General features: G+C 40.8%; 1 protein-coding gene across 1 annotated transcript in view; it reads right to left on the minus strand.

The window, feature by feature from the left end:
- Positions 1-25,603, minus strand: part of maml3 (mastermind-like transcriptional coactivator 3) — a 99,507-nt gene extending 73,904 nt beyond the window's left edge. Inside the window, 1 exon segment of the mRNA XM_051070859.1 lies at positions 24,051-25,603. Coding sequence (XP_050926816.1) covers positions 24,051-24,428 — 378 coding nt within the window. The 5' untranslated portion in view covers positions 24,429-25,603.
- Between the last annotated feature and the right edge of the window lie 1,290 nt (positions 25,604-26,893).

Raw genomic sequence — 26,893 nt, forward strand, 5'->3', positions numbered from 1 at the left:
TCCTCCCACAGTCCAAAGACATGCAGGTTAATTGGTGACCCTAAAATGCCTACAGGTGTGAGTGTGAGTGTGAATGGTTGTTTGTTTCTATCCACTATGGTGATCTGTCTGGTGAACCCTGCCGTCAGGTGTTTTTAGGCAATGGAGTTATGACGTTCTCCAGTCAGTAGCACACCCTCACCCTAAAATGTCAATCAACAGCTACCACTGGAAGATGACAACTACCAATGCCCAGACTGTTTAATCCTCAAAAATGCAAAACTATACCCAGTAGGTTCAGCAACATTATAGTTTATGCTTCCTTATACAAATAATTCAGACTTCAACTTCAAGGTCACACAAGGCATTTTGGTGAGAAATGTTGAATGTAAACAAAACCATTTGTGTTTATATTGAAAACTACACAAGCTAACTTTTACATGTAGCACTGGCAGCATGGGAGTCAGCTTTGAGTGTGGCTGGTTAGTTTGTCTATTACGTGGTTGTACCTCTTTTTTGGGGGGGGGTAACCAATCATCATTTTTCTGGTCCCCAATTCCTGTAAACTATCTCATGTATAGATAGCAAAATTGTGGTTTCTAGTTCTTCATTTTTTTCTGAAAACTGTCAGTCGTGGTGGATACAAACCAAAGTTTGTTGCCTTCTGAAGAACAGATGAGAGAGATGAGAAGCCCACTATTACATAACACCAGTCAGAGGTATTCTGCATGTGTGTGTGTCAGTTTGTGTCTGTATAGTTAGACTGTGTGCACCCAAACAAATGACTCAGGTTTTGTACAAAATTGGACTTGTGTGTGTGTGTGTATTTAGTGTACTTGCATGCATACTGTGTATGCAGGTGTACACTATATTTTAGTGTAGAATTACACATTGTAGCACTGTGTGTGTGTGTGTGTGTGTGTGTGTGCGTGTGCGCAAGTGTGTCTGTGGACCAGTGTCTTTAGTAGACTTGTGGTAATCCTCTTAGCGTATGCTGCTTGAAGCTCAGAGCGCATTATGTAACCCCTCTAATCCAGCACCGCATCAAGACAGACAGCAAAAGACCACAACCCGTGTTCCCTCACACACACACACACACACACACACACACACACACACTTGCTCCTAGAGTCCCAAAGACACACAATGTCACCGTTGTAACAAACAGACTATTCTCACTCTAAATACCAAGATGTCAGATATCCTCTGTACAAAATTTAAAAATAAAAATACACACCACAGGATATTGATTATCAACACTCCTTTTTGCTGTTGATGTCCAGAGTGAACCTGCAGAGAGACTGAAGGGCTGACAGTTTCTCTTTGTGTGTCCCTGCTGCCCTCTTCACATATTCTCTGCGTCTCCCCGATAACCTGAACATCCAACCAAAGAGGGAAAAAAATTTCTCACTCTTTCCTCCAGCTCTCCATTCTGTTGCCAGGGAAACAGCGGCCATCTTGCCGTGCCCCTTCGGTCTTGGGTACACATCACAGGCCGGTCATAAATGTGGAATGACAGTTGGGAGAGGAGAAGCAGAGAGAGCGTGAGACAGAGAAAGAGATAGATGGAGTCAGAGGAAGAGGAGAGAGCGAAACCGAAAGATGGATAAGAAGACTGACCGTGGCACAAATCTCTCCAGTTTAAATGACGAGATAAAAAGTAGGTCAGGCCATCTTGGCAGTGCCTTGTTTTTAATCTACCATTCTGATGTGCTTATACAATGCTTATCACATCTTGTTCACTCTGATAAGGGCTGGGTATATTGTGTAAAATGTTCTATTTCCATACAGTGTCAAACATGTCTTCAACACTGTCACTGTTGCTAAACATAAGAACCTTCCTTAATTAAAATACAATGGCATTTAAATCAGGAACTACAGTATCTCATCAAAATTAACAAGTATTATGGACACATGTTGGTCAGGATCTTAAAAGTATCAGCCATACCTCTAACTGCCAAAATCTTTGTTCAAATATCCCAAATCACACAAAATATGTTTCTCTAAGTCCTAAAAAGTCACTGAAAACATAGACCCTTCCTAATTAAAACTACAAGCTGTACACTAATTTACCATTCCTTATTTGATCATTTTACAGTTGCAGTTGGTATGCGATTTTTACGGTGTAAATTCACAAAATGACCAGAGACTGACAAAGTTGTTGATTAATACCACTGACTAAACAAACCCTGTAAACTGTAGTTTCAGTTCTTTTCTTTCTACAGAAAATTAGTAAATAATCAATCACAGCACTAAGGTTACACCTCTCTGCTTTCTCCTCTTACACAGAAATAACACTTGGATGGCAGATGATCTCACTTCTCACTGCTTTTTAGACCAACACCATGACCACATGTAGTATAGTGGTTTAGTTAAGATTGTGCAGAGAAGTTAGTGCTGCAGTTAGTCATCTTGAGGCAACTTTGGTAAAGTTTGATATCCACTCATTCTACTTATTTTTTATCTGAGAAAAAACAATCTGCACTTCGAGTTAAAAAGGTGAAAGAAAAATATTACTCTTTGTTTTCCTCTTTGCTAACTGTTCAGAAATCACTTCTCCTCACTGACTTTAATTAAAGTAGCAAACAAAAGTACACTGAAGACAAGAGTTATGTAGCGAGCCTCAGTTTTGGTTCACATCTTATATTTTTGAGTGCAGAGTTGTCATCCTGGGACTTTATCATCTCTATTGATGATCAATACATCAGGGCTGCTTATCACTAAATTACTTTTTTCATTTCATCATAAAACATGCGACATGGATAGAGGAAATGATCTAATGACTGTATCTATATCTACTGATGGTGATACAAATTGGGCCCTGATATACACACAATCTGAACTTGTTCTGTCTTAACAGACCTGTATTTCATAGCACAACTTTGTTCATTTTTGTTGAAGAAAATGTTTTTGTAATGAATGTCGATGCATTTTTTCAAAAATCCCTTGCCTGAGACTAATGAAATCCACCCGTTTAAAAAAAGATCATGTGAGCATCTGAAAATCTAAACGTGCAAAAGAACAAAACCACAAGTTAATAGACTTCACACACATAAGCCATTAAGTAAAGAGTGCGGCCAGTTGTGTGTGGACAACAACCTCGCATTCAGTGCAGCTACACAGTGTTGGAGCAACAATGGAGGCTGGCGTGACCTCGCACGACCTGGAGGCTCAGGGGGGAAGTGACAGAGTGGTTTCACTCTGCTAGTGACGCAACTGAGACAAAATCCTCTTGGTGTTAAGAGCAAAGCAGGCTGCACAGAGCTAGAGGAAATGTGAAAAATCAAGAATGTATACAAGAAATTGAAGAGGGATGAAAGAGGACAACAAAAAGCAGAAAGCCAGCAAAAGAGCAGCAAAGGAGATAAAAAACCAGACAGAAAAACAAGGCAGAGAGGATGAAATGGAACCCAAAAAAGCAAAACACAAGAAATTAACACTCATAAGCAAGAAATAGAAACAGCAGGCCCAGTGAGAGGCAGAGAGAATAATGAGTGTTACTCTGGTCCTTCACTGGGTTGGGTTGGGTGTTGGGTTACTGTACATGCACAAATACAAATGATGAGTCACTTTCTAAAACACACATGCACAAGCACGCACACACATAACTTTAAATATAGACTCATTATACTCATATTCACAGGAAGTCCACCACTCTCTCTGTAGCTAACCACCCCATTCCCTTTTAGGCCCTGACCAACTCATAGACATGTATTAATTTATGACAAATTATTACCCTCCCGCCCCCCCAGTGCAACATTTCTGTGACCTTTCTCCCAGAGCTCTGAGAGCAAAGAAAAAGGAGACAGTAGTGCAGTTTTTTCCGCTTTCCTCCGCTGGCTCCCACACGCACACTCATGCACACGCCTGGGCCTGCTCTTTTTAACATTTTCTCTGAATTTTTGTCATCTTAAAGAGCACTAATTACAGGCTTAAACATGTGGGCATGTATGTGTGTGAGTATACACACGCACTCCCACCCTCCCAACTCACTCAGCCAGTGAACATAATTAGAGACCTGAGAGAGCTATGAATGAGTGGGGAGAAGAGGGGGTTGGGAGAGAGGAGATTAGAAGACATGAAAAAGTTTATCTTAAGAGTTGAAGATCAGGAGAGAACTTCACACTGAGTTTTCACTTCTACAACAGCGTTTCCTCACTAGATTTGAAGACATTGACATTAACAACCATTCTCCAGCTTGTAGCAACCACTGCTTTCTGTTTATGTCAGCACGACGTGACTTATGGAGACATGACTCCTGTTTGACACAGTTAATCCATCACAATAAACATTTAATGGCCTTTATTGTTGTCAGAGATATGTTATCAAGCACTGACCATTTAAAAACTCTTCTGTATGTGACAGCAACCTTTTAATGCAAGTAACCACAACTCGCTGGCAGTATCTGTTTTACAGCATCCACACTTTTTCAGGCATGTCATTGTGTTGAAAGCAGGTAAAACAAAGATTAAAGTGCAGAGCTCAAACAGCACAATCACTTCCTGTATTTATGAACACACACGCACACATGAAAAGAAAGTGAAAACAAACATGGAGGATGATTATGATGAGATTCATCTTCAGGCTGCACCAAAGTTAAAGTCAAATTATACAATTTTGGATTTTACTCATACAAAAAAATATGAACTAAGGTTAGCAGACTACAGCTGTGTAAGGAGCGTAAAAAAACAATACACAGATCTCTGCTAACACCATATGGAGGTAAATGCTGAAGAAGAAAAAAGTGGCTTTACTTGTCCCCCCTCAATAAACATCATATTTAAAATATCATTAAAAGCATATATTCAATGGCCAGTTTATTAGGTACAGCAAGCAAAAAGTAATCCAGTCTATTACAGAAGTACAGGAAATTGAACGTTTATGCAATTTAGGATTAGAGAGGGGTTGATTCAACTGTTTGGTCAATTCAGAGGTTTGTGTTGCTGTTCAATTGTATTGTGTTATACTGACAGAAGTTTCTATTATTTTGACCACCCCATATCAACCAGGGTAGGCTATTATACCATGAGCTCTTGTAAACTTCTAATCGTTAATACTAACTCCTAGTTAGGGCCATAAAAATACGGACACATTAATTCAGTGTTTTAGGACCAACAGAATCATTATATGACACTTTACTGATTTAAAATCTACTTGAACTCAAGATGTCTCATTTGATTTAATCTCTCTTATTACATTATTGTGTTTGACTGACTGAAGAGTACTCCACTAATTTAGTATTGCATTTCCATAACAGTACCAGCCTCATCAAGGCAAGGTTAAAAGGTTAAAAAAAACGATGCAGCAGAACCAGAGATATCATCTATTTTTCATTGCATGCATTCCTCTGCCTTGTCAAAATATGATGCCTTCATTACCCACAATGCAACTCAAACCACCAGTGGTTGATGATACATTATGCTAGTAGCTGCTTGGTGAGCTCTGTTCTTACTAGCTACACACCCCCAGATTTGTTTCATCTTCAAACTTCATTAGCCCCAGCTGATGTTGACTCAAGAGGACATTTATCAGACTTCATGAAGCTCCCTCTGACACCATGAAAGCTTTATACAACTTTTTTCCACATGTGGAGTAGTGAAGAAGACTTCCCCTTTATTAAATAACATACTAAAACTAAGTGTCTGAAGGCAAATCTGACCTAACTGGTGCTTTTGAATAAAGTTTAATAAGTGTTTGCTGAAACTGATGAGTTGTTGAAGTTATGTGTTAAAATTTGTAGAATCTTTTTTGGAAGAAACAAGTACAATCAAAGTAAAAAGAACTGCTGAGAGAATGGGAAATTTGATCTTTTAAACGTGCTGAGAAATCCAGAATCAAACTGAATATTTGCTGGATTAAAACTTGTAAAACCACCAGTTAAAACGACAGTTGGATTGAAATATTAAGTGTTACTTGGGACTAAACAACTCTCTTTGTTTTTCAAACTAATTTACCAGAGTCTTGATTTAGTTCTTACTCTAAGACCTTGAATATGAAACTACCTTTTTGCCAGACTTTTCAAAACTTTCTAGGCTCTGCTTACAGCTCTGTATCATCAAACTCCTCATCAATACCTCTCTTGATTCCCCTCTCTCTTTCTGTTTTTCGTCTCTCTATTTTTAGCTCTCTCTTTCGCAGATTAGGGGACTATTTATAGACCACTGATATGTTGTCCAATAAGAGGGCTCTCTGCGGGAGAATGGCAGCGTCACAAGGATTCACACACCTCCCACTTGGCACAGAGCCCAACCTCTCTCCCCATCTCTCTCTCCCCCCATCAAGTTCATCCCACCCCTCTCCCTTATACTCTCCTTAGCTTTCTCCGCCCATCCCATCCCTGTGTTCTCCTCCTCCTCCTTTCTGCCCCCCCCCCCCGAATCTATACAGGGTGGCTACTGGCACTGAGCCCACAGTTTCAGTGGAAACTTTACACACAGGAAAGAGCCTCGCGTCAACCCCCACAGCCTTACTATGTGTGTGTGTGTTTAAAAACTGCATCCTACTTAGAAAAAGAGACAGTTAAGACAGAATCACTTACTCTGAGCTACCTAGACATACAACACACAGGCCTAAAACTGCACAGCATTCATAAATACTACACATCCCTGATATATTGAGAAATATACCAACAGAGAAACATGCAGATGGACAGATAGGATTTCTTTCTTCTTCTTCTTGACTTTTCCCCACTTTTAAAAAAGAGGACATTACATAATTCTCCAAACACTTCCTCTCTAAGCCGAGAGCACTCTGGCGTTTTATCAGAGACACACACATACACACTCACTTGACATATCCAAGCAGACAGGCAGCCTGTTCGGGCTGTCTGCATCACAGTCGCTATGACAACAGGAGAGAGAACAATCCACAAAAACAGCCACTCGGGAGGAGGACGCTGGGGGTGGGGGAGTGGGGTGGGCAGACAGACAGACAGACAAAGAGAGAGGGAAAGGGCTAATGGTAAGCTCATGTGTACGTGCAGCTGTACCAACTCGGGCTCCGTGCCATTTCTTTGCCGGATTCTCAACTCTGTTTCCTTTACCTGGCCTCTTCAGGAAAGAAAAAGTCTCACAAACAGGAGAGTCACATTTCATTTTCCAGAACATTTCCTTTTCTTTGTGGATTTTCCATGATTTTGTTTTACTGAGAGTCATAGATAAACATGGTCAGAGAAAAAAAAAACACAAAATCAAACTGCTGCCAGTGCCTCTGCCTTAAATTCCTACTGATTCTACACCATCACACACACAAGTGGCTGCTGGATTAGGCGACAGCCTATACTATTTTTCTACAGTGGAAGCTTCAACTGGATCATTTTGATGCTTGGGGAATTCAAGTCTGATAATGATGTCTGATTATGCTGCAGAGTAAAAAGGCTCAAAACCAGAGACTGTGGCTGTCTTGACCACCCAGGTCAAAAGCAATCAAAGCCCACATTTTGAAATGTCCATGTTGTCACTGGCCCTGTTTTGGCTGGCCATTAGGCTTCAGAGACAAGGCTGATTCATCTATGTCAAAGTGTCACAATACAGTACCTCCATCACATGCTCTGTGGTGTTTCTGTGTGCACATAAAGTGCTACAGTGTAGTTTACTGTATATGCAATTCTTCAGAAATATATTTAAACATGTCCAGTGACCTCGCAGACTCTCTTCTCCTCCAGCAGCATGTTACTCCATGGTAAGACCTTCACAAATAAACCACAGTAACACATCAACAGTGATGTATAACTCAGGTATTGTCTAAACTGAAACCTGATCATGATGCCAGTTAGAGTCAAAAGGAACAAGATCAGAAAGAGCTAGAAGTCACTTTCAACTTCCACTCACTAAGAAATCTGACCATAGTTGAGAGTGGGTGATATGGACAAAAGTCTCTAGCATACGTGTAATGTTATACAATGATTTATATAGATGTTCTGATTATGGATTAAACAAGACTAAGACTCTATAGCCACATAAGCGGTTCTGTGAGGCTACACTAAGGTACAACCTTGACAATGTTAGCATGTTAATGTTCAGTAGGAATGTTTACCACGTTCATTATTTTACTTTAGCAGATAACTAAATTGTGTCCCTATCCATCTAGTAAAAGCTGAATTAATTCATTTGATAAATGAAGACTTTGACCTGCAACTATAGGAACTAGACAAAGGACTGAGGATCACCAAAATCAGTAAGATTCATCCTCTGAACACATGAATGTTCATAACTGCCGATAACTCCATCAAAGTGGTAGACCAATAAATCAGGTACCTGACAGACAATTGCTATCTGTATCACTAGTGTGGCTAATAAGACATGCTGGTTTTCAGCTAATCTAAAAATTTTAAATTCATCATATTGATGCAAAAGTAATTTAAGAAAATGTCATCATTATATATCAATATCAACATTCCTCACAATGGCTTCGTACAAGCAGAGATATTAGAGTGGTTTTAAAAGAGGGGGAAAACGTTAGGTGCAATAGTAACAAATGCTAATATGCCATTTTCAATCCTCACCACATTTGTAAAATCTATCCATTCTCTGTATCTGCTGTTGACCACAAATACATTTTGGACAGTCCAGCAAAGTGGCAGCAATGGCTACTGATGTGATTTGACCCATTTTATCAGGGACAAGGTTTTATGAAGTCAGTTTGACTCAGTAAACCCCAACCACCAATATGCACTACTGGTCATTTAAACACATGTGATACTTGTGTTTCTTGACAGCACTCAAGTAAACAGGGCTGCACAGTGTAAAACCAGCCTGAACAACTGACAGTCAGTGAGCTAACAGGGGATAGTGTTGTCAACAAGCCAAGACTGTTGGTACCAAATCAGATGTCCAATGGTGGTAGAAGTTGTCCAACTAGCATTAGCAAATGTCTTATCTTAATTTTAGCCTGAAATTTCCTGAATCTTCTCTCTCTCAGTTTTTACCTAATGAAATAGTTTATTGTTATTAGGTTTGGTAGACTGAGGAAGCTTGGGGAGAAAACAACCAACACAACCAGAACAACTTTAGCTATTCCTATCATGTCCTATATCAGGCCTATCACTTGGTAGTTAACATGCCAGCAGAAGTTTACATGCTGATGTATTTTAGTAACAGAACATTACTTTTAAATGCTCAGAACAAGAAGCAAATCCTCCTCTATATCAGTTGTTATCCAGAGTATACAGAATGTATTTCTGAACACAGCTTTACAGTGCTTTTTTCCTGAAACCACAGCAAGTATTTCGTCTGAACCACCTAGGTAGGTGTTGAACAGTATTGTCATCTAAGCTACAGGGTCAATTCCCAGAGCCTGATTCCAGCACAACTTAAGATATTTAAAGTAAAAGAATATCTATCTCTGTCTGTATCTGTCTGCACACTGAAAGAAGCTTACATTTGCAAAGACCCTGGTGTTGTTTTTTCCCATACCCGTTTGCTTTGCACACAGGTGTAATGAACTGGAAAAGCAATGGTGTGGAAAATATACTGTTAATGTTCCAAAATATTTAGTGTATGTGCATAACAAAGATTAGGACTTTTCTGTCTCTCCAGGGACCTCCGTTAGCTGACAGTTAGGAACCTCGAGGGGCTTTCTTTGTTATGTTTTGTGCAGCAGTCATTAAGTATCCATTAAAAAACTCAATGGTTCCTTAACTGTCAACAAGCCAAAAATAAAACAAGAATCCCAGACTTGCTGTTTTCATGAACAGGGAAAAGTGTCAATTACAAAGCTTGAAAGGAGCATAATCACTGCTCTCCCCTGCTGGCAGTTGAAGTACCGAACTTTAAAACTGCTACAACTTTTTGCAGATAGAAGCCTTTTCGGACATTATCACTGAAGAGTTTCAGCTGAGCTTTAAGCCGATAACTCCACAAAGCTTGCTTGACAAAAATCATGCTCCATCTGACCTAAATCTGCCCAAAATCTTAAGGGAAATGTAGTTTTTCTTGACAGCAGAGAGCGGGGTAAACATCTGCCGATCTTGTCTCCTCAGTAGAGTCCACAGTCTCTGCTAGAGGAGGACTGAAAGGCAGAGAGAGACAGAAGAGGAGAAAGAGGGGTACAGAGAGCAGGGGTTGAGAAGACAGTGGGTTATGCTGAGGTTGACAGGCAGAGAGACAGAGCTGGGGGGGAGGGGGGTGAAAAAGTTAAAGTTAACCTGAGAGGTAAAAAACTGGAAAAGAAGAGGCACTCAGTGCCGAGAAGAAAGAACTGGAGGTGGTGTAAAGTCAGGGCAACACAAAGAGAAGATAACAGATAACAGGAGGCTAACAAAATAACGAAAGAATGCTCTGAGACAGTTTTTAATGGGTCCAAACTAAAATAAAACTTTTCAAGATACTTATCATATTACCACAGGTTCATACATATTATATTCAGTGCTATCAAACCACACAATAACATCTTAAGCATCTCAACCACAGTCCAGAATGGTCACTATTTCTAGCAGGAATGCAGCAAGGCAACACTTAATGCTGTCTGTTTACATTCTCTGCATCACAATCATGACAAAGCAGTACAGACATTTAAAGATCTGTTCAAACTTTACTAAAACAGACAAATGTGATTTATGTGATTGTAATTAAGAGAGAAACTTTCAACCAAATATGATCAACATTTTGGAAAATATGCTTATTTGCTTTCTTTCCAAGACTTATACGAGGAGCATTGATACCACATCCTTGACTGATCTTTAAATATTTGACTACATCTTAGCTTAGCATAAAGACTGGAAACAAGGGGAAACAGCTAGCCTGGGTCTGTCAGAAGGTAACAAAATCTGCCTACTACTACCTCTAAAGCTCACTAATTAATGTTTTGCTTTGCTTTGCTTTCCACTGCATAAACACACAAGACACAATCTGTTATTTGAGAAAGATTTAAAGGTGATTTCCACTCAGGAAAGAGCCTGACTAACTGCTTGCAGTCTTTATGCTAAGCTAAGCTAGCAGGCTGCTGGCTGTAACTTCCTATTTACAGTGCAGACATGAGAGTGGCATCAATCTTAGCATCTAAATCTTGAAATTTAAATAGCAGGATGGCTTTTTACTAAATCAAAGTTTTATCATGATATGATATTGATTCAATGGACAACGATACAATGTTTGCTGATATCACAAAGTCTGCTACAATATGATTTCGATTCGATTTGATTCAGAAGCCAGCGATCGATATGAGACGATATCTGCTGATTGAGCACAATCACTTCCTTTCATATCAAATCACAGGCAGCAACTGAAATATCATTTGACATTTTTATTCCTGAGCTAAACCAGACATTTAAATGACTTCTCTCTTAATAAAAACAGACCTCCTGTTCACTATGAAGAGCCACATTCTGATATATTGAGCTTAAACATCTTCACATTCCATAACAGAAAACTGAAAGAACATTAAATTCCTATTTGTAACATTAAAGCAGTAAACTTTACTCCTATATACAGTCTCAAACCAAAAATGTATAGAACATAGTAATAACCAAGGTAGTACAGTCTTCCTGTGTCAGAGCTGCACACTACATCTTCAGATATGGGCTACATTTTCCTTCATCAAATCACCACTCACATTTTGTTTGGAGTTGTGCTCAGTCAGACGGAGAAAGACTCGTCAGGGGAATTTCAAAATAAAGGCACATCTTACAAATGATTATATTTAGACGGACTGTGATATTATACATTATGTTAGTGTTGGGTTAGTTAAGAAACGCTGTTCAGACCGTTGAACTAGTTTTATTCCAGGGTTAATTAACGTGTTGCTAGCTCAGATGTGGTGAAGCCTGTCTGTCATGTCAGGTGCCTGCATCAGCTGGGAGCCAGGTAAGGAGACAGTCTTTCCACAGAAAAAGGGGCTGAAAGTGAGCAGATGTTGGTAGTGGCTAGCACAAAGAAAACATTTGGGGTTTTTGTTATTTTTTTCAATCCTGGCTACAGCCAACAGCAACCTGTGTTATCGTGCCTAAGTTGTGATGAAACCAGCTGACATAACAGTGCTTGCTTGGTGAGGGACATTTCAATGATGTCTGATCAATGTTTTCATTTTGAATCAATGCTATGGGATCATTGATCATTGATTCGATGTAGTTTGATGAATTGTTACACCCCTATCCATCTGTAATGTCTGATACTGCTGGCAGATAAACTCCATTATGATTCAGCTTTCCTGCATTCTCCTACTGCTTTGCAGCACTGCTGATCATTTTCCAGTGCTTTTATTAATTTGAGACATTGTTTTTCCATTGCCTGTCTGAAGATAATGAGCCACTGACAGCAAACAAAAGCGTGCTTTATTTTCCAAATAGCTTTATGGACTACAGCTGTTTTGTGTGTAACATGCAAGGGTCATATTTACCAGAGAATAGGTCTCAGCTAGAGCTGTTTTTTATTAATTTGGTGCAAAGGTACCGAATGTATTGTTTTTTCGTTTTTTTACTTATTTCATGAGAATGAAAATGTTAAAAATAACATGAGTAATTGTTGATATAACCAAACTCGCTATCATGAACAGTTTTCAATAACTTCTGACTGACAGTATAATACTGGCATAGGTATTAATAAAATCCAATTAAAATCCAGCCATAGGGAGAGAGGGCAGAAAGTATGAGTGGTTTTGAAAAGAGCAGCTGGCATGTTTCCTTGGTTGTGATTGTTGTTGCTGCTATTTTAGGAACCATTCAGGAAATGATGTGCAGAGAGAGTACTGACTGAGTATTCAGCTCAACCAAACACAGATCAACTCATCACACACCAAAACAAGTACAACTGAGTGCAGACAATATCTACAGAGAAAAGAAGACAGAAAAACCATGAGGAAGTGATACATCTGCATGGATATTGTTATTTCTTTTTGTTTTACTCTGTCCATTTTTCACTTTACTTTGGTGCAGTTAGTTGAACAGTGCTTATTATTAGACTGTTGAATCAAGTTGTCTAAGATTACATTTCATACAGTATATTTTAGCCCTTGGATACTAATTACTGAAAGTACCCCTGCTCCAGACCTACTGTAACCATACTACATGTTAACTGAACTCCATACTCAGCCCTGGAAGAAACTAAGGAATACATGAAATTCAACAGTAAAATGAGATTACAGTACATTTTACCTACACTTGGGATGCCCACATCCTCCCCAACATTCTTACTATTATGAAGACATGAGGATGCACATACTACATGACTTATAGTGTCTGACAGATGACTGTATTGATTCTAAGATTACTCTGGTTGGAGAGATTTGCAACATGAGCAAACGATTACGATAGTCGTAAAATATGTGAGAAGTCACTCGCCGGAAACAATGCTTTTTTGTTAAGGGATGGATTTTATGGCAGCTTCAAGGTTTTTGTCTCAGATGTTAGAAATTTGTCTGGGACTGGTAACTCATGGCAAAACTCTTGCAGTCTGCGCTGGCCCTTTGTCACAGTTTGCTCTTGTGGATTTTTTGTCAAACTACTGTTTACAAGGCCAAGAACAAATATTCAAACACATCATTCTCAAAGCAACCGAAGGGGGTGGAGTTTGAAAGCAGTAGTTTGGTGATCATCACAAATTTAGGCCTGATGTGAGACAAAATATATAACTGACCCTGACAACACAGCCTTTGCTTCATCAATATGTGTTGGCTTCTTGTATTTCCAGGTAACATAACAGTGATTAGACAATTGCTGTCGTATTTGTAGGTCCCTCTGCTGCACTACGGTCGGACTTCCTGCCTGCAATCACCTGGTATAAATCAGTTATCAGACAGTAGCGTAGCAACAATGTCGCTAACTGTCTGACTACACAGTTAATATCCTCCCTCGTGCTGTCCTGCTCTGCCCCACTGAGTCCTCGCTCCATCTTTTCCTCCCTATTGCCCTCTGCAGTATTATCAGATAATGTGTTTTTTTCCCCTCCTGCACTGCAGCCACTGTGGCACAATTACCCCGGCTGCTGCACTAATGGCTATTGATGCAGCTGAGGGCCCCACACACACACTTGCACACGCAAACACTCATAAAAAATTCATGACACTGGCTCAATAGGAAGGTGCGGGGGGTCTAGCCAGCCCTAGAAAGAACAACAAATGTCATTTAACAAAGGAGAGAAGAGGCAGATGATACAAGTCCGGACATTATCAGGCAATATGATACAGAAAAACACTGACACGTATGAAAACACATAGATTTGTGTATACTGATTGTATGAAGAATCATCAGGCTATGTTCAAATAGACCTGTGAGGCACAGCTGAGCAGATATCTGTGCCTACATACAGTATGTGTGCTTCCAGGTGTGTGAGTACATACAGTATACAGTCACAGCCTGTGTATATGTGTCTCTCTGTGTTGCAGGAGTCTGTGTGGTAGGTAATTCCCTCTTAGCGTGGGATTTCTCCCTGCCACCGACCTGTGCTGAGAGAGCTTTAGAGTGCTAAGCCTGCTAGCCGAGACTGAACCAGGGATCACCGGAGACAAGGAGCAAAGAGATGGAGGAAGGGATGAGAGAGGGGAAAGAAAAGCACGAGTGGGTCTGAATCACTGAAAGAAAAGAAGGGAGGGCAGATTATGAGGAGGACAAATGAAAGGTCAAATGGAGGTAGGAATGGAAGGGTGAGGAGGACAGAGAAGATGAAGGAGAAAGGAAAAAAAGAAAGGATCCCAGCTAGAACAAAGTAGAAGCCCCTGTGTGATGGGTGGATGTAGAAATAAAGGGGAAAAGGAGGGAGGAGGGATTGGCTACAATTTAGTGCTAGAAAATGATTTTTTGGGGGGAGGGTTTTCAACTGATCCTGACTGACCCAGAGTTTAAACAGACAAACCAGTATCAAGAAGGTCACAGGGTGGCTGCCTGGTGTCAACAGGAAGCTGAAAACGGGCAGTCAAAGAGGAGGTGATATTCCATCAGTATCCACCACTAACACTAACTGAATGATTTACTGTAAAATGTGTCAAACAGATCACAAGAGTAAACACATTGTGTGGTCCCCATTAACCACAACACAACCATCACTGATCACTGGAAAGTGACTTAGCACACTCTCTCAATTATTGTACTTAAATACAATTTTGATGTATTTCACTTGGGTATTTCTATTTTCTGCCACTTTATAATTCTAAGATTTTTAATAAAACAGCTGAGTCTATGTGTTGTCAGCAATTCCACCAAAGAGACATTTTAATGATAGCTTAAATAAACTGTCTGAGGCCCAAAGAGGTAAAACTGTGTAATGTTGTATGAAAAGACAACAAGTAAACGGAAACGCAAAAGAAGGAAAACTAGCTAACTGTATGTTCACTAGCTAAAATAAGCTTAAAATAAAATAAGCATTGATGTCTCAGTATTATAGTATTAGAAAAGGAGGGATATAGTAAGTGTTGGATTCATAGTACAACTGACAGAGAGCAAGTAGAGGATAAGGGAAATAGTGAGGACAAAAGACAGAAGACCAAAATTGGCAAGACTTGGTTGGAAAAGAGCTGAAAGACTTTGCTTAGAAGGCCAAATAATTCTGGAGGAAATACTTACAAGCAAGGACACTTAAGCTTTTTTGTCCAGTGGCCACATTTGGTATTAAATTCACAAATACACTAGTTCCTTAAATTTCTTATTAATGGCAAAACAGGGTTTTTAAATAGAGAAGAGTCTTGAAATGATGTCTGCTTGTTGACCACATGAAGCTAAACTGCCAAAACTGACCAGCATTTGGCTGTTGGCAACTCCTGACGTCTCACAGTGGATGGTGATATGAGCCAGTGTTGGCTAACTACTTCTTGCTGCCTCTCGACTGCAACCTTGAGCAAACATTCTTACATACAGTCACACGTAGGGTGTTCACATCGGCTGTAGACACAAATGTTCACGCCAAACTTGACATTAGAAAAGTGTGTAGTCACCATGTTTCCTGTAGAAACAGCCTGTGTCATCTTTCTGCATCCTCTTCCTTATGTTATCCAGTATGAATATATATGTATATGCATACACCCATTAAGAAATATAAACTATTCTCTTTTTTATCCTAAATGTATCCTACTAGGGATACAGACAATACTCATGTTAGGAATTAAGGTTCTTGACAGTGGGTGGTCAGTTTCAGGACTCACTTATCATGGTCGCCATTTCAGAAACCCTACATAGTTGTTTCCTTGGTGGTCACCTACCTCACAAAGTGCTGGTGGTCAAGAAAAATCCAGAATTTTGTTTTTATTGTCGCTGTGTTTGGTACGTAGAGTCAGTCATGACTGTAGGACCAAAAATCTACACTATGACACATACATTCACAAATCCACACGCACAATACATTCAGTCCACTCTCACATTTATGAGGAATGCAGCAAACACGTCCACATTAACTCACACACACACTTATGGTGTTTCACAGTGGACCTCAGCATCTCTGATAACAACTTCATTCATATTTTACGGTGTGTGTATGTGTGTGTGTGTAAGTACATGAGGGGTGAAAGGAACAAAGATGAGTTCTCTCCATTCTACTATCAATAATGTAAAATCTAAACTGCCATTCAGATCCTTCTTTAAGGCTCTGTCAACTATTGTATGTAAACGAGCAAGCACACAATCCACAGAGATAAGACAATCACACTGAAGATACAGGAGACCCTCCACCACTTCTCTGTTTACTTGAGAACATTTTTACAGGGCACTTCCTCTCAGTATATCCATGGCTTTGTATTGTAGCTACTGGACTACATTTCACATTTTTACTTATAAAGCGAGACTGATAAATTGGCTGGACCAATACACTGGCCAATATTGGTACTGGCGTGTATGTCGGCCAACAGAAATGTCAAATGTTGTCACCAAACAATGTCTCTGTTACACAGCTTATCCACAAAAGAACAATGATGGCTTTATTTTTTTTAATGTAAAATCTCCCACCTGATACATATCTTGGTCACAACTCTTAAATAACCACATCCTTATGAAAGCGTCTGGCCTGTGTCACTGTCCCTGTGTTAATACTGTTTAACATAACTGTGTCACGTGACACACAAAACTATCACTGCGATTAAATGTCCTTGTCTGGAATAACTCATGATTTTAATGTTGATAGCTTCAGTGCTTTGAGGCATTCACGTCAGCCCTATGTTGGACCAAAAGTCCAAAACTCAGAGATGTTCAGTTTACTATTATATAAGACAAAAAGAGGCAGGAAATCCTGCCATTTGAGAAACCGCAACCTGAGAACATGTAGAATGTTTTCACTATTTTTGCTTGAAAAATGAAAGAAATAATTAGTTGATTAACCAACCTTTTGCCAATAATGGTTCTGTCCATCAAATAATCATTTAATGATTTCATTGTTTCAACCCTAATCATGAATGTAGTAAATTACAGGTCACTGTAGCTTATTCATATAATATCAGCAGGTGGCCTCAATAATTTTTAACTTTTTAAAAATAACAGCAGAACCATTCATCATCGTCATCGATTTTAGATCCTAAATTACCAGAATGGGCTGCCCAGACATTAACACACTCTGGAAAATGCAGTACTATTCTCTGACACTGTGGGTGATTGCTTACTGACTAAGTGGCAACTATTATGTGTAAATCATGAACACACACTAAGATAAAGAGATATTGTGGGACAAGTGTAGAAAAAAGGGAAACAGATTCTGTAACAGTCTTCTCTGCCTTAACAACTACAAGCAATGAGATGGTAACTGAAGAGCAAGTTACTATGACAGTGTGGGTTTGAATGCCCTTTGTCACATGTCACCTCATTTCTCATCCATCCATCCTGTCTCACATTAAGCTGGTGCAAAATGCTCCTGAAACTCTTTTGAAGGAAAAGAATAAACTACACACAAGTTAAGTGAGAGGAGTTGCTTTGTGTATAGAGCTTAAAACTGGCTTTACTGAGCAGCTGCAGAGTATGAATACTGCATGTGTAAATGTATAACCATGAACCACAGGGAAACACAGATTTGAACAAAAAAGACAGATTATTAGAGCCAACTATTAGTGGATGCAGCAGGCTCTCTTAAAATCCCAGACTGAAGTTTTGACAGTGAAGTGTTAGCAAGTAAATTCAATGCCAAAAGCATGAAACTAGTTGAGCAAATATTTGAGGACTGAAACATGAACAAGGCCCTCTGCAATACTCTGTTGTAAGCACAGACTTCTTAACAGGTAGAGTGAGCTTCTAAATGTGAGTGTGCATGACACATGTGTCACTAACTATTAATTAGTTGAGATTTTAAAAAAAATCTTCACTTTAACTTCAAGTAAGTAACTAAAACTTTCTGAACTGCACAGGAGTTTGTTCTTGCTCCAACAGCCTAAACAGAGGGAAAACTGCTCCCTCACTTATTCAAGGGTCTGGGCTGAAAGTGTGTGTGTGTTCCTGTAGAACATGTGAACAAGCGTGGGTGGAAGGGAATGTGGTCACAGCCGCCCCGAATCAAAAACATCCAGAGTGTGTGCATGTGTGTGTGTGTAGGGACTGAGGGACTAGAGTGAGAAGAAGCAAAAAAAGAGTGACAAAATTTTGAATAAAGCACACAGGCGCTCAGGCTAGATTAAGGGGAGAGTTTAAAAGACACAGTCGATAAAAAGCAGAGGGAGTCGGCGGAATTAGTGTGTAATGAGTCAAAAACAGCATGGCTGTGATGTCATGAGTGTTTGTCGACGTCACTCTCTGCGTGTGTGCGTGTACGTACTGGTGAGTGTCAGCTCCATGCCAGCTCAGTGGTTTAAATATAGCACTTGGCCAACAGTCCCAGCTGACATTAACAATGCTATAGCCACTAAGACCCATCTACACTACATTAGCGCTGTGCTCACGCTGAAACCAGAGAAGTGGTGAACAGAGGGAGGGAGGAGGGGGAAGGAGAGGAAGGGAGGGAAGAGGGGAAGGCCTCGGATTCATGAAAACTCAGCCGCCCACACTCTGGCCTCTGCTGCCAAGAGCTGAGCAGGACAACAGTGTGCGTGTGTATGTGTGTATGGAAGTGTGTGTGTGAGACATTCCTCAGTGAGGTGGATGCCAAGGAGCGAGCAGAGCTGAAGACAGACTGTCCTGAGCTACTGTGTTTTAGTGGAACTAACGAGCCCCTCGCCGTGCACCCCAGCCTCGCAGCTGTAAACTTGTTAGCGATTAGGTAATCAGATCTGACTCGATGTTTTGTCAAAAAAAAAAAAAATAAAGAGTACAGGTCACAATTCTGCTTTTAAGCAACATCGTGGCCTGTTGGTTCTGAGACACGTGCCTGTAGCTGAAAGGGTCACGGGTTTGATCCTTGCAATAGCCTGTGTGTTTCCATCAGGATCTCGACAAAGAAACCTGCCTGCTTAACACAAACACTGTGAAACATGACAGCCACCGGTGAGCATGTTTTTGTTGTTTGTCTGTGCCCTTAGATAACTAGGCAAAAGTAGACAACGTCACATCATGTTAAGATATTGAGGGCAGCTACAGCTGAGTTTGACAGCAAAACTCTTTTCAGCAAAAACAGCTTTTAAAAATGTCAAATTCTTGTGTCATGCACACAGGATCAACATGTAATTGTGAGCCTGACAGTTTGGTGCTGATGTTCAGTAATCATAGAAAGAGGAATATATACTGATTTCTCCACCAACAGTGGCCTCAACAGACTTGAATGTGACACAGCCAGAGGACGTGTTGTATGTTGTGGTACAACGCGGCTGTGGCCTCCACTAACTGTTTCTCCGCCAACACATATAATGAACAAGCTCACGCCTGCTCCCCGAGGGTTGTCAAATGTCATTCTGGAAACGCACTAACTATGTAAATACAGGCTGATCATCGCAAAATAACTTCTGTAGTGCACAGACATCTCAGACTGATGATATCTAACTGTATAGGATTATTGAAGGATGATCTTTCTATTTCTCTCTGACTATTGTTCAGGTAACTGGGTGGTCAAACTCACACTGCTCTCTCCTGTGCAAAAGGAAGACAACTGGTTGAACTTTTAATGAAAGAAGGGGCAGAGCTGAGCTTGCATTTAACATCATAATGTATTCATGTTTTTTGAAAAAGGACTGCTTTTGTGCTAAATTGTGAATATAATCAATGTATCATCATCATCTGAACACCACAGTGTTGTGTTTCCCTCTACTGATCGATATATATATAGCCCTTATTAAATCAGGTGTTCTCACTGAGATCAGGATCTCTTTTGCAGCAGAGGAACTACAAATAGAACAGAGATAAGACAGACAACAAAACACAGTCAGTCACACACAAGTGAACAACATCAGAAACAATCACGGACAAAAAAGGACCAAAGTTAAAAGTTTACATTCATCCAAAGGGATGAGACTAATGGTCTCAGTCTAAAAATGCTGAACTGGTTAAACTGGATTAATACTTGACATAAGGGGTTATCCACAGTCCTGCTGTAAACACCTATGGCGTAGGATTTCACTCACTGAGAGTACCACTGCAACACTAGACAGCTGTATTGCATATTGCTGAAAAGATCACCAAACTTTTCTTCAACAAGCTTCATCTTATTTCGACAGCTCCTCTGGCATCGGAAACTTGTACAAGAAAAGCAGCCTGAGCTGACCAGTTACATTTCTTGTGGTCTCTGAGTGGTGTTACCTTTTTTTAGAGGTGCATACACAAACCCCAGTGTATCCTACAGTAACCATGTCCATCAGCTTTGTAGATAAGCTGTGACCACATAACGCACAACTTATAAATCCAGCTTCATACTTTGACTTTCTGTGTCCAAAACTTAAGACCCTTTGCTGCATGAGTGTGAACAAGCCTATGTTAACTGCCTATTAATTTTCTGTTGATAAGTTAATCGATTAATCTACTAATCATTGCAGCTCTACTTCTGTTGTCGGTCCACTGAAAACTTAATAAATATGGAACACATTCATAAAACTTGGGAAGTAAGGTGAATGTCAATTTTGTGTTGATGTTGATTCCAAAACTGAGGACCACTTTACAAGGATGATGTCTCTGTGTGTGTCTGTATGTTATTGTACAGGGACAGGGAGCTAACAACACACCTTCAGTATATGTCAAGAAACTATAATCATTGGCTTTTACAATGTGCCTGTAAGTTGGACACAGTCTACTTACATCTGAACTATTCTATGTACTGTATTGAACTATCTGTCTTAACCATTACCACAACATACAGCATCTGGTGAACAATTTCTAAAAAATATACAGTGTATAAATGAATGAACTCCTAACTATTCCAGCGTCCATGAAACATGATACCTGGCTGGCGGCAGGGAGCAGAATGGCCGCCCAGTGTTTAAGCTAGAAACCCTCACATTATCAGACAATTACAAGTCTGCGAGTGTCCATTCTGTGAAAGTGCATATTAGCAAGAAATTCAACTAATGCCTGCTTTCAACTTTATTTTCTGACCTGGAGAAAGTTTACATATATGTGCTAATTAGACAGATGCGTACAAAGGAACTAATTCTTATAGCTAAGCTGTACTGTGTGTTGTTAGACTGGGAATATCATATCCCAAATTCTCTTGACCTGTACTTGCTGCTGCTGTGCCTTGCAGATCCCTAACATACTCCTTGAATTATGCGAATACTGTCAACGAAAAGGTGGGAAAAACAGAATGAGCTCCCGATGTCTTCTCCTCTTTTCTCACTAATAGTTAGCCTATAAACACAAACACACACTTTCCATAATTATAGGCTTGCCCCTGCCCCGACGTGGGTGTGTCTGAGAACCATTAGACTGAAGCACAGTGTACTTGGGACACACATGACAATACAAAATGCTCAAAAATATTACACTTTAACAGTTTGACAAGTCTATTATTTTTAATTTCTAATTAAAATCTGCCATAACTGGTGTAACAATTTCTTTCCCACTTTGTCAAATACTATCCCGCAGATTTTGTCATTTAGAGATTTTGTTTTTTTTGTATTTTTGTATATAATACAAGCATTCCTCAAAAGTGATAATTACTGTACTGACACTGCAAACCAACCACTACTACAGCATAGAAACTTCACAACAAAGAGTCATTTGTGTCATTTAGCCTTATGTTATCTAAACATAAATATCTTAATTATGACATGAGCATATTTGCAGCTATACTCATTCTATATGTGTAAAAAAAATGGCTGTTGAAGCACACCCTCTACACACAGTATACTTCCAACAACAGTCAACAAAACCCCTACAGATTAAGGCCCTCTGGGTATTTGTGTATGCATGTGTGCATGTGACGTGTGTAGTCACATCAGCAGCATACTTGGCTTTCCTCGAATGCCTGCTTCTGTAGTGACTACATACAGCCATCTAGCTGCAGCTCTTCTGAGGAAAAATGGGAGAGGGGTGGCAGATTTTTCTCTCATTTCCTTTCATCTCCTTTACAATTCATGCCTAAACAATGCCAAGAACTTACAGTGTAGCATTAAAAGAGTACCAACACTCAGGTCTCTGTAATTTTGCTAATGAAAGCTGTGTTTGCATGCAATATGTCACCATCAGTGACTGGGAGAGGAGCAGAGGGGGACAGAGAGGGATGCCTCTGTGTCTTTAAGCAGTAATCCTTCCATTCTCAGAGCATTTGTTGCCGGCCATCTAATGGGCGGTTCGGTTTAATGTCCACAAGGGCCGCTGGGAGGTCCTGCACTATTAAAATCACTGCTGCTCTCTCAAGCTGTAGCTGGTCAGGCTTGCGTGGCTCTTAAATAATGACTGAGGCTGCCTCAGAAATTAAAGACGTTCTGATTTTGCATTTCAAAAGGCGAGGAACTTGGCTCATTGCAGCAACAAAAGGGGATAACAATGTTGACATTCCCGACATGTATCCTTTGGTCTTTTGTAAAGGAAAGCAGGTGCTTGCCCACAGGAGATGTATGTGGTGCGAGCAGGGGGGACATCACACAGTGTGCCGGTGTCTGTCTCTATCTTTTTCATACAAGCAACAACAGCTACACATCAGGACATTTGCTTGGAAAATGACAAAATCCAGTCATTTAAAGATCTCATCTGCAGACCTGTTCATTAATGGGGAAAAAGGCTACAAACCTAGATCCTCATTGAACAGCCGTAAGAAACTCACAATCCTCCATATGTTACCACTGCCCCCTACCAACAGGAAATCACTGTAGCATTCCTATAAAAGCTACTGTGAGTTTATACTGACTCTATTTGACTTACAGTATTTGCATTTCCTAAAGCACCACTGCATTGTTGTTATAAGGGCAGGCAGTAGGAGAGCCTTCTTGTAAGATGCTATAATGTGATCAGTGCATTATTTTGTGCGCTTAATTATGAATGCATCTTCAAAAGTTACTTACAGAGCATAAAATGTTCAGTAACTACCACAGGCAGCCATCTGAAGTCATTTTCATATCTGATGGCCGATTACTCTGAGTGAGGAGGTGGCTGTGATTAGGTGTTTGCAGCACTGTGTGGACTGGCTGTTGATTTTGAGTGTGTGTTACAAAGGTTACAGAACAGGCTGGAGTGTAAACTGCTGCTGCTGAGACCAAGGAAGCAATGTTGCAATTCTAATGCTTGCCTGTCTTGCAGAACGATTTGCACCCAAAAACAAAAGAACAAGAAAGAAGAAGTTGTTTTCATGCAAGAAAAAAAAGCAACCATCCCCCAGAAGTTGGTTAGAAGTTTCTGAGCTGAAAATCATAACTTGACAATTAGCAGTGCCTTCCAAACTTTCAGCCTCTTTGAACACAAAGCAGCACAGATCTTGCAAAAGATCAAATATCAGTTGTCAGGCTTGTCATATCTAAATCTTGCAGCATTCAAGCCCTAGCAGCCTGTTTTCTCCGGGGGGGGTGGGGGGGGGGGTGTTCGGGGGGCTGGCTGTCTTTGTAAACAAAGGTACTATTTGGCACTCTGGTTTGAAAAAGTGACGTGTGTGTTTTCCAAAGCAATTGCCAGCGCTTAGTGAACGTGTTTTCAACAAGTTTTCACAGTAGTGAACAAGACAAGTAGTAGACCTGCAGCTAGCAGCATGATGGGGGTCCAAGAATTTGGGGGAGAGAGATGGAGGGGAAATGAAAGAGATGGTGTGTGTGCTGAAGTGTATGCTGTGTTTAAGTGTGAGAGGGGTGTCTCGGGGAATTCTTGGCCGTGATTGAAAGCTCGTCCTTACCGCTATTAGCGTGTTATTCCTCTGTTCCGTGGAGGATGCAGAGTCCGGGTCCGGCTGCTTGCTCTGTGGCTGCTTGCTGCTGCCGCTGCCGCCGGCGGACTTCTTGGCCCTCTGCTCCAGACTCCGCTGGTACAGGCTGACCGTCTCCCTCCGCTCTATCTCCAGCTGCTCGGCGTGGGCTTGCTGGTACCTGCTCTCGCAGTTTACGTGGTGTCTCCGGCAGCCCTCTATCCGCTGCCTCAGCCTCTCCACCACAGTGCTGTGCTTAGGTATGCCCACCGCCCCGGCGGGCACCACGTTCCCGGCGGCCGGGTTCATGCTGTTGTTGATGCAGATACTGCCGTTGGGTCCGGCAGCGGGGGAGGCGAAGTCCCCCATCACTTGGCCGAGTGGCTGCTATTTTGGAAGAACTTTTCTCCCCGTCAAGCTCACCGCCACCACCGCCGCCACCTCCTCCTCCTCCGACCACCTCCTCCTCCACCTCCACCACCTAGTGTCCTCTCCCTCTCTGTCCTCCCCCGGTGAAGGGTCCCAAGCAGCCGGGCAGCGGAAGGAGGATACGACCGACAACAGCCGCTGAAGCGAGCAACAACCGGGAAGGTTTAAAGGGCTGCGAGCCTAACAGTCATATAGTTCATTGGAGCTCGCGTGTGACCGTTTCTTCTTCCCTCTTCGGTACTGTTTCCAAACAAACCGCTCCCGAGAACACGAATAACACCCAGCCTGACTGAGACCCGGGCAAGCTCCAAACTGAATTCAACAATAAAACAGCTGCCACGCTGCTAACAACTACTCCGCTGAAAAGCAATACCGTGAAGGTATGAACGTTAGCAGGCACTCAACGGTCATATACACACAAACCGTCCCGCGGAGGAGCGGCAGCGGCAGCAGCAGTAACAGTCCACTCGCCGTTTTACGGTGTTGTCCTTTGAGAAAAAGTTTTGCTGCCTGAACCGAACGGGCTCCAGAGTTTCCCAGTGAACTTGCATCTCATATGGTTTTGGTCTGAAAGAAATCCCGGTGAAGATGTTGCTGAGTTGGGGGGGGGGGGCACAAGCGCCCTCGGTAGTCCGGTGGTGAGGCAACTAGAGTAGACCAGACGGCGTAAAACGCGGATATGGGAAGCAGTGGCGGAAGTCTGTAGTCACTAGCTGCCGCCTGCCACCATCACAATAATCAGGTCCGCTTCTCCACCATGCCAGCGGAGTGATATCAGGACAGGAGTTGAGTAAAAACCAGCTAGAGGCTGTGAGGAGCCCGCTGATGGACATCCGGAAAACCCGGGGTGGAATCCGGAGTGTATTTCGGAGAGGACCGGACTGGTCCCACCTACGACCTTTCCTGTTGTATTCATGGGTTACACCCTTTTTACATGGAGTTAGCTACCCGTGCTGAAAAAAAAAATCTGCGTTTGCCACTGATATAAATGGGTCAGTATGGGTTATTAGACCGACTTCCCCTATTACGTGCTCATTGGCCAACCTTAATTCTACATTTGTCACAGGCTCCTGACAGTGGAGCACCACTATTAAAGGATGAACATGTTTTTTTGCGTGTGTTATTGTTGTTGTTTGTTCATTTATTTATTTGGTGCATTAGGTGGTGCATTCTATGGACAATTCACACAAGAAACAAAAACAAAATCAGGGACAAAAAAATATTAAAATACTCCAAAAAAATATCAGCACAGAAATGAACACAACCCCAATGATATAACATTAATTAAGACAAACTAAATAATAGGTAGAACTTACATCAAAACCAGGGAAGTCAGGACAGAAAATAGGGCTGTGATGTACGCAAGGTTTTCAACAGTAAGGATTACAGAGCCACAGGATAAACATTTTTTTATAGCGCACATACATGCAATGATTATAGAGTTTATAGCTGCTTTCAAAAACACTAACAGAATTACAATGTTTTAGTGGCAAAAATTCACCATGAAAACAAAATTAGATTAATACTATTACGATGATATCTTAAATAACAGGGTACTTTTACACTAATACACGTGTGTTGTGTTGAGCAGTGAAGTGTGAATAATGATTGTACCAAACATGGGCATGTGAAAGTGGTAACAGAAAGATTTTAAATGCCCATGACAAACAAATGCCCCCAGAAACTACAGGATTTCTATTGTTCAGCTCATGAGAAGTGAATGAAACAACTTCAATTTGTTGCATCAACATTATGATACGTTACAGTGCTTCAATGGTTTGACAAGAGTGGAGTTTGGTAGTTTCACTGCCAAGCACCAGTGGCACAACTTGTCTACTTTTCGGTTACCTATAGCTTAAGATACAACAGATAATGACTGTTTGAAATGTTAATATAATCACATGTATGCTGGCAGCTAAATCTCAGAAAAAAAGAAGTAGCAGTGCAGAGGCAACAGATGCTGAAACTCTGAAAAGAAGAATTGTGGGTTATATTTCATAGACAGTCTGTATAGAGACATTTTACAATTTAGGGCATTCAGGTGATTTTCCTTTTGAGCATGACTGACAAAAGGTTCGGCAGCAGAATAAGTTTCAGTTCCATTTAAAGACCCTAATAAGAAGAAGTACAGAACCATTGTGCTTTAATAATAGCTGTTAAAAATACACTTGTCTCTGAGAGGTGCAAGGAAAAAGGAAAGGAAATAAAAGATGAGAAGATTTTTTATTTCAAATGAGAGCACTTGCAAGGTTTTTTTTTAAAAAAATGACAAGCATGTGATTCACATCTTCTCATCAACTTTCAAGATGTAATATTTGAAAAATATTTCCACATGAAACATGACCTTCAGATCAGTCAACGTGGCTTTTGATTGTGTGTAATATTGTGAGTTACAGGCACTTTTA

Source organism: Lates calcarifer, linkage group LG5, assembly GCF_001640805.2.
Source record: "Lates calcarifer isolate ASB-BC8 linkage group LG5, TLL_Latcal_v3, whole genome shotgun sequence".
In the NCBI taxonomy this organism is placed as follows: Eukaryota; Metazoa; Chordata; class Actinopteri; family Centropomidae; genus Lates; species Lates calcarifer.